The following is an 8,943-nucleotide window of genomic DNA, read 5'->3' on the forward strand; positions in this document are numbered from 1 at the left end:
AATATTTTTTTCTGAAGGTGGTCAGCATCTATTGAAGATTCTCTGTTGCACTTGTTTTAGTGTGGCAGAGAGTTTTCTGTTTCAAGGTTTGTGGCCTGCTACGCCAGTGGAACCAACCTTGGCATTCACCACAAGTCTGATGGAATTTACCCTGGCACTTGTGATGGAATGCCAAGTTTCCATTTTTGATCTTGTGAAGGCCTTAGACTTCTACTCCCACCCTCTCATAAAGGTTCGTTATAGGTTTAGCTGTAAACGACTCCATCATGTGATAGTTATCAGGGTCGGCCAGGGTTTTTGGGTATATGGTATTAAGGGGCTTTTTTAATTCGGGTATACGGTATATTTCAGCTGAAAAATGGGTATACTACTAATTTCGGGTATATAGTAGACTATATAACGCTTTGATTAATTTTAGGTATATTGGGAGAAATCTTGGGTGTTTTGGGGTATTTTGGCAGATCTTTTTCGGGTATACTGGTATACCACTGTCCCCCGCTGGCCGACCCTGAATTATTGAGGGCAAAACCAAATAAACCATCACACAAATAATATAGAAATCATGAGATCATAATATATTATTGCTTTAGTATAAATCTTCATGACCTAGCCAAAACTTTATCATGATCTCCTTCATAGATACTGAAACTAAACAAATGAAAATACAGTTGAAGCTCTCATACATGTACACCCTCGGGACACGTTAAAAGTGTCTGTAACTGGAGCTGGCCACCTTACAAGAACTGTTCTCATAAGCGGCCACCACCAGAGGTGTAGCCTAGATGTCCGCTTATGAGAACTTAACCAGCTAACAAATATTTGGAAGACAAAAAATACCACCAAATGAAATATTGCAAACTACACAATGTTATGATAATGGTGAGTGTACAGTACTGTATACTGCAGAATAGAATCCAGTTCCTTCTGCAAGTTCTAAACTTCCAGACTCAAACTGATTACTACTCACTATCTATCACAGAATAGATAGTGGGTAGGGCAGCCAATCAGAGAATAGCATTCGTGATAGATTTACAATAGAACAGATGTAGCAAATTGTTATATTTGTTATTTATTGTTTTAATTGCAGAAAAGGAAGATATATGACCAATTTATTGACAGCTTTGAGGAATTCAGGTGGCTTAACAATTAATGTTTGTGAATTTAGAACTTCCAGCAAACAGTTATCTTGCAACATCCCAGTTTTATGTGTATAAGACCTTTAGAAGTGTTTTAATGAGTAACTTAGATTGTAGTTAAATGTTTTGGATCAACTTTATCCTTAGTTTAAATTTTATTATCCTTTGTTTCTATGTAACTATGGTAATTTATGGTGATATATGCAGATAACCAGTTTAAAACAAAGAGAACTGAATGAAGTGTTATAAATTTGACACAAAGCATCAACTGATACCTCGGTAGATGGTAATGAAGACCATAGAAATTTGGTCAAGTTAAAAGTTAGAAATACCTTGTGATCAACACAGTTTAGGTTGTAAAACCATGTAAAGTCTCTTGAGGTGAGCTCCTGTATTCAGTGCATTTGGTGACACCCAGTGTACTTCAATTTTTTTTTTTAGAATCCAATTCCTTCTGCAAGTTCTAAACTTCCAGACTCAAACTGATTTGCAGAGTTTTTATTTAAGTGGTTATGTTAAAAAATTATTATTTAATACAGAGATAATTCTTGTTACTTTGTTGTGTGAAAAGGAATAAAAACAACCAATATCCCTTTTGATTGAGTTTTGCATATAATTAAAAGTATTTTCCAGAAAATATAAGACTACAAGTGAAAGAAGAAATTACTCAAATATCTGATTTAATTCTTAGGCCACGATAGTGCAACAAATAATTATCTATTGTCATTAATGCTGGTTCAAAAAATACCATATGGTTTGGTAATTTGAACTCGATAGATGCTTTTATTAGTTTAAAATGCTTATTAGTGTAAACACTGTGCACATTAAAGGTATGTCTCTTTACAACAGGTATCATGTAAAGGCTCTCCAGTGTTTTACTGAAAATGAGGTTTGCCCACTCAGGTGTCCAGTTTGTCCTGCTTGTCCCAAGGTAAAACTTTGAAAACCTCTGCTGCCATTTTCAAAGAACTAAATTCAGATTAATTAAAGTAGTTTTCAATATAGAGATTAAATGTTATGTTGTGGTGCATTTTTAGTTCTCTTTTCATTTGGTTTGTAATATATATTCAGTCCAACAATTCCAGTAGTTTGCAAATGCACAAAATTTAAAGGCTAACACTCTTGCAAATATGCTATATTATCAGATGTTTAGGTGAAGTGCTTCCACACACATATATAGTTGCTGTTTGTTTCATATATATATAATTATTACCCACTATCAATTTTATTAGTGTTCACAAAAAAGGACAAATAACAATTTATAAATAACAAAGACCTGTTTAGATAATTTATGACCTTGTTATGCAGGTTGTATAATTACAACACCTTAAATCCTTTTGTCTACAAAATGTAATGTTATACTTTACAAATTTATTGTCCAATAATAATATTGTCAACAGGAAAATGGTAGAATATTCTTGTCTCTGGATGCCTGTTTTGGGCTGCCTAGAAAAAAGTCTTTTGGTGGAAGTTATCGACCCCCACTCAGTGAAAACATGTTTTTTCACAATCAAGAAAATGTGGATAACTTCATGGCTGCCTATCCTTCAAGTAGAAGTGAACCTAACAAGGTGTGTCTTTTTTAATCTCTGCATTAAATTGTCTCTTCTTTTTCTTATTTCTGTGAATTATTCATTACATTCTAAAATAATGTTTGTTGTGGCTATTGACTGATCTTATTATTAATGGATGAATAATTTGATCAATAAAATTAATCATTAAAAATTGATCATTTTTTTTTTACAGCACCTTCATTGTGTTATTGCCATTACTGTTTTTTTTTTTCATCTTCCTGTAATTACAGTAGCTGTCAAAATGTCCAGGAAGTCAATGTACTCGATATCTGGAATGCAGGCGAAGAGTTTGAAAGTGATGAAGATGATGACAATGATAGTGATGTTGAAGTGTGACTATTTATATTAAGTATTCGGACAAGGATTACTGACTATTTGTAATAAGTACCGTAGTTTTGACAAGTCTGTATATGATCTAAGGCTAGACAACATTCTCATTTCTGGAGCATTAAACAAATGTTCCTATGTACTGTTTTTGTCTTGGTTCACTGATAACATTTACAGAATTCGACTTGAAATCGTGGGAAATATGATGCTTGAGAAAGTAATACCTAACAACGCAGTGCAACTATAATTTAGTACCAACGTAAAATCATCGACAAATTGCGTACTCTATGATTGGTCACAAGTTGTAGCGCGCACAATTTCTTTAACATTATATAAAAGAAATAAAAACTTGTCCTCCTGTATTGTTGTGTTGTATAAGTACTTGGGAATTTTTAAGAACACTCCATGCATTTTTATCATGTTCCCAAGCTGACTTAATTCCTGCTTGCTTAGCTTAACAATGCACTCGTATGGGGATATAATGTCTTTCTTTGAAGTCCAATGTGCAGCAAAAATGACTGTAATCAATCATGTGACAAATATTAACAACGTTTTTCGGATAACGAGTCAAAGAGTGAGAATTTTTTAGCTAATATTTGTGAATAAGACACTGCAAGCAGCGTTAGGCCCTGTTTATATGAAGGAGAGTTGTCCCTGGTAGGAGGGTTACTCTCCATACCAAACCATCTTTACAGAGCGTTTATATGAAAAGAGTTGTTCTTACTGACCGAGTCAAAGTCGATCTTGCATAATTACTTAGAGCTCGTTTAAATATTCAAATCCTCATTTCTCCTTCCTTTAAGTTCCTTTCGTTTACTCCGCTACTGTTACCTTTGCTGAGTTAAATTTTATGTTAACAATATAAATTTGCCCTTGAAAACCTATATTCTAGCAATTATGTTAAACTCGGCACGCGAGAAGTTGTCTCGGGAAGGCTTCCCGATGACATGCCTCGTTTTCAATCAAATCGATACTGAAGGTTGGTACCAAGAAAAAATATGTTCGTACCCGCTCGTCTTTGAAATGGCCAATTTCTCGAACTTCTCGATTTCTCAAACCAAGTTTCCTCAAGGGACTGAAAAACGGGGTGAATTTTGTAAATTTAACATAATAGGCGCTATATCCTATACCCGGCATATCAGCTCTTCACCCCGATTTTACTGTATTTCAAAGGGAAACTAAAAAATGGGTGAATTTTGTAAATTTAACATATTAAGCGCTTTGTCCTATACCCGGCATATCAACTCTTCACCCCGATTTTACTGTATTTGAAAGGGAAACTAAGAAATGGGATGAATTTTGTAAATTTAACATATTAAGCGCTTTATCCTATACCCGGCATATCAACTCTTCACCCCGATTTTACCGTATTTCAAAGAGAAACTAAAAAATGGGGTGAATTTTGTGAATTTAACACACTAAGCGCTATATCGTATACCCGGCATATCAACTCTTCGCCCCGATTTTACTCTATTTCAAAAAGAGGCTGAAAAATGGGGTAGACACAAAAACAGACTGAAAAATGGGGTGAATTTAGTGAATTCAAGGGCTTTCCAGCACTGTCTGCAATTTTCAAGGACTTTTAAGGTCGTGAATTTTTTTTATGACATTCAAGGATTTTCAAGGACTTTCAAGGTGAGTGCGAACCCTGTCACTATTGTATAGAGACGCATGGGGGCGTGGTGGACAAATTGTCACGGTATGCGCTGGACCAAAAAATATACCTTATGCCGGGTTAGCATGCACTGGGCCCAAAAAATTGCTCTTGTAAGGGCACCGCGTTATGTTCTTGGGCAAGACACTTAACCTTTACTATGCCTCTCTTCAGTCGGGTGATGATACATGGGAACCGGTGTATTAACTGCTGGGGGAGGGGGAGGGGGTGACCCTGAAATGGACTAGCATCCAGGGGAGAGTCGAAAACACTGGTCGTACTGTTAAGTATCTTCTGAAGACGTAGCATTGGAACATACATTGTCTTATGTACATCATACGCTAAAACGCATCAATAAGTTCATTTTAATATATCTCGGCTATCCTATTTATTGATATGTACAGTGATTTATTAGAGTGTGTAGTAGCAAGTGACAGTGGAGGATCCTTCGTTCCTATCCTAATCATGATTTTGTATTTAAAATAGAATATAAGTCAGCAAGATGTAACAGATTAGTATCGACTAAGAGAACACAGAATCATGAGAAAAGGAAACGATAAACAGACTTATGAATTACAACTTTGGTTATCTCATTCCATGCAAACTGCATTTTTTCTTTACAATAGGGAATTTACGCAACCACAACAGCGTTGGCAACGAGAACATCGCTTAAGAGAAGGGGAGGAAGAACACTGCAGGGCAAAGACCTGCACATGTGTTTTGCAATCTGCTAAACTGTACAAAGAAACAACACGAATAACCTCAAATAAAGCTTTATGTCTTTGTCAGCACCATTCTATGAATATAAATAGTTTCAAGAGTCTCAATGAAATTTCCAGAAGGAAAGGTTAGCCTCCCACATTGCATTTTCGTTGTCGTCCTCTGTGTGGTTGCTTAACTTTACAGTGAACCGTTACATACACCTTATTGGATGGTTTAACATATAATACGCGCGGGTATTTTGCGAGTTGCGTAGCAAAACGAGCTAAATGTCCGGACGTATTACATGTTAAACCATCCAATAAGGGATTTATTATTTCATTATTGCGCCATTTTCTAGCATTTTGGCACCTAGTTTTTGAAATACAACCTCCATCGCCTGAGAATCTTATCGATCTTATGAAGCGTGCGCGAATGACGAAAACAACACAAACAAAAAGAATTAAATGTCCTCGCAAGTTTCCTTCTGTTGAGTTAAAAAAATGCGTTCCCGTCGAAAGGTCGTCGCTTAAAAGTCAAGCGTAAAGGACGTAAACAAGTCAATTTTGCTCCCTTTTGTCCAACCATTTTGTTGCTCTACGCTTTCCGTCCGTATTTGCTCTGTTCTAAAACAGTCAAACCGGGGCATTACAGGCTCATGATTTGCGCGTTCTCATGTCCAAATATGGTAAAATGGCGCAATAGTGGAATCATAATGTTTTCACTTTCTACTTCGTAGCTGTCTATCCCTGGACATTATTGTCCCGGGAGAGACAAACTTGTCGGGATGAAGGGCATCCTTTAAACCCTGCGTCTCCGAAAGATTTTGTTTCGGCCGGGCAGTTTGCAGAGCTTCTCGTCGCGGTTGGATGTAAGCAGTCGGCCAGGCGACAAAACTCCCTTCTTCTACTTCCCCAGAATGGGTGGGATATTCTTGCCATGGCTCCACTTTTCCCTTTGACAAGATATCCTGTATCATCACTGCGGCCCATCCGGTTTTCAGTGCCCGGTCGTGTACCATGGCTTGAGCAGTTACAACACCCCGACAAACGAGTTTGTTGGAGTTGTCAAACAGCTCAACTTCATTACCTAAACCAGACAAAGAAGTATAAATTGAATTGACTGAATTGCTCAAATAAAATGCTAAGTATAGTGACTAAAAGACAGCAGTTTCCTATTGGTGTCACTATGATTGTCCAGTCAGATTAAAAGCCGGAAAAATCAAGTTCAAAAATATAAATATATAATTAAAAACAAACACACAGGAACACTGTGAAAATCTGTAATGCCCGTGGGCGTTTACCGGAGGATTACGGACCGCTAATTAACCAATCAGAGCACGTGTACTATCGCAACCATATAATAATGTGTTGTATTGTATTGAGGTGATTGTAACCCACAAATTATTGGATTGTAATGAGATGATTGTAACCCACAAATTATTGGATTGTATTGAGGTGATTGTAACCCACAAATTATTGGATTGTATTGAGATGATAATGTAATACAAAAATTAATTTAGATTGTATTGCAATTATCGTAACCCAGGTCCATGGTCCACTGTTGTGGACCCAGTCCATGTACCACCTTGTCAGGGACTGTGAAGGTTCATGGACCATATCACTGATGGGCATGATCCCATTGGACTACTCTGGCCTGATAGGCTACTTTGAGCCTGATTTTCTTTTAACACACTGCGATTCCTGCAGTTTATACGTATAAGATGCTTGCATTCAGACTGGATTCCTTATCAGTATTGGCAAGTGTTTCTTAAAGCTAATGTTTTCTACAATGAATCCAAGTGAACAGCACTTTGTCTTTTGCATCCCAAAAGCTATATTATAACTATACTCTTTCCATCTTATTGTACTTGCCATGGAATCATTATTGTTTGAAAAGTAATAAGTGAAAAACTTTAGGAAATACTAAGACTTCAATTGCCAGCAAAATCCTTAAAATACATAAGGTATAGAAGGAAGCATATATAATGGTTGGATTGCAATGAGATGACTGTAACCCACAAACCATTGAATTGTACTGAGATGATCCACAAATTATTGGATTGTAATAAAATGATTGTAATCCACAAATTATTGAATTGTAATGAGATGATTGTAATCCAAAAATTATTTACGTAATAACCATGTGCACCATGCGCAATGGCTTTACTGTAAAATTCCAGACTGAGGGATGAAATGTTTGCTTTATGGACTGAGCCTCTGGGTACGGTCCATAAAGCAAAAATTCAGCCCGAAGTCTGTTAAGTTATTTATTATATGCCTTCACATAGGCAAAGCAAGTGGAATAGAGAGAACATCTACATTGCCTATCATTTACGTCACAATTTCATCAGGGTAATAAACTTATGAAGAAAATCTTCTTCAGAACTCATATTTAAAGAAGAGATACATGTTTTGTTCAATGTTCAATTTTGTCTTTTTTCAACGAAGTTTCTTTCAGGGAAAGTCCCTAAGTTCACTAGGTTTTGTGGGGGGAAAAATCTGTAATGCCCATAAGCAATTACCAGGGGATTCTGGACCCCTAATTAACCAATCAGAGTGCACGTACTATCGCAGCCATATAATAATGGATTGTAATGAGATGATTGTAACCCACAAATTATTGCATTGTAAGGAAATAATTGTAATCCACAAATTTTTGGATTGTTATGAGATAATAGCATTCACAAATGATTGAATTTAAATTAGATAATTGTAATCCACAAATTATTGGATGGTGATGAGATGATTGTAACCCATAAATTATTGGATTGTAATGCAAATATTGTAATCCACAAATAGTTGGATTGTAATGAGATGAATGTAATCCACATTTTGGTTTTGTCCTCGGGTACCGGTACACAAGAGCCGATACAAAAGACCAAAAAATACATAACAGCTAACCAATGACTCCTAAACAAAGAAAATACAATGGTTATTCCTTCACGCACCGGTACAGCACCGGTGCACGAGGACAACTAGACAGTTCATCAGTTATCTGGAATGCGATGGATCGTTGTGGGACTATATATTAATACACATAAACATGCTAAATGTGACTTTATTTGTAGATTGGAATTTTTATTTTCAGTTCTCGAAATGACAATAATCTTAAATATAAAATAACTGTCATGATATTCATTGTAACTGATGGCGAGATGACTGTTAAGCCGCACATGCATGAATCACTATTGTGAATACTGGTACTTGTAGCCCGCAAATAAATGGCTCTCATTAATTTAAATGAGATGCACGATTACTGGTTTATAAAATATTGTGATGGTTTGCTTATCTATCGACCCGTGAATTTTTGAGAGGTAAATAAAGGCTTAGAAATATTTATAACTTATCGATCATATCCGATCATCAAATCATCAGACAAGTGCCTCGAACATTAAACAAAGTAGAATACCTTTTATTATTAGTGATACTCACCTTGAAAATGATCGATAAACCAAATTTACGACCAGAAAGGTGTCGGCTAATTGCACAGATAAAGCGTGTGAGCTTGCAAATAAAGGAAAAATATATCTCTTCTGAATCGATCGATCCGA

The 8,943-nt window shown here is 36.1% G+C and overlaps 1 protein-coding gene across 1 annotated transcript in view; it reads left to right on the forward strand.

The window, feature by feature from the left end:
- Positions 1 to 3,399, forward strand: part of LOC149036948 (uncharacterized) — a 4,317-nt gene extending 918 nt beyond the window's left edge. The window contains exons 3-6 of the mRNA XM_089190536.1: positions 18 to 232; positions 1,088 to 1,134; positions 1,986 to 2,067; positions 2,537 to 3,399. Coding sequence (XP_089046662.1) covers positions 18 to 232; positions 1,088 to 1,134; positions 1,986 to 2,067; positions 2,537 to 2,722 — 530 coding nt within the window. The 3' untranslated portion in view covers positions 2,723 to 3,399. The remainder of the gene's footprint in view (positions 1 to 17; positions 233 to 1,087; positions 1,135 to 1,985; positions 2,068 to 2,536) is intronic.
- The last annotated feature ends 5,544 nt before the right edge of the window (positions 3,400 to 8,943 follow it).

This window comes from Pocillopora damicornis, chromosome 12, assembly GCF_964200805.1.
Source record: "Pocillopora damicornis chromosome 12, jaPocDami1.2, whole genome shotgun sequence".
NCBI classification, from domain to species: Eukaryota; Metazoa; Cnidaria; class Anthozoa; order Scleractinia; family Pocilloporidae; genus Pocillopora; species Pocillopora damicornis.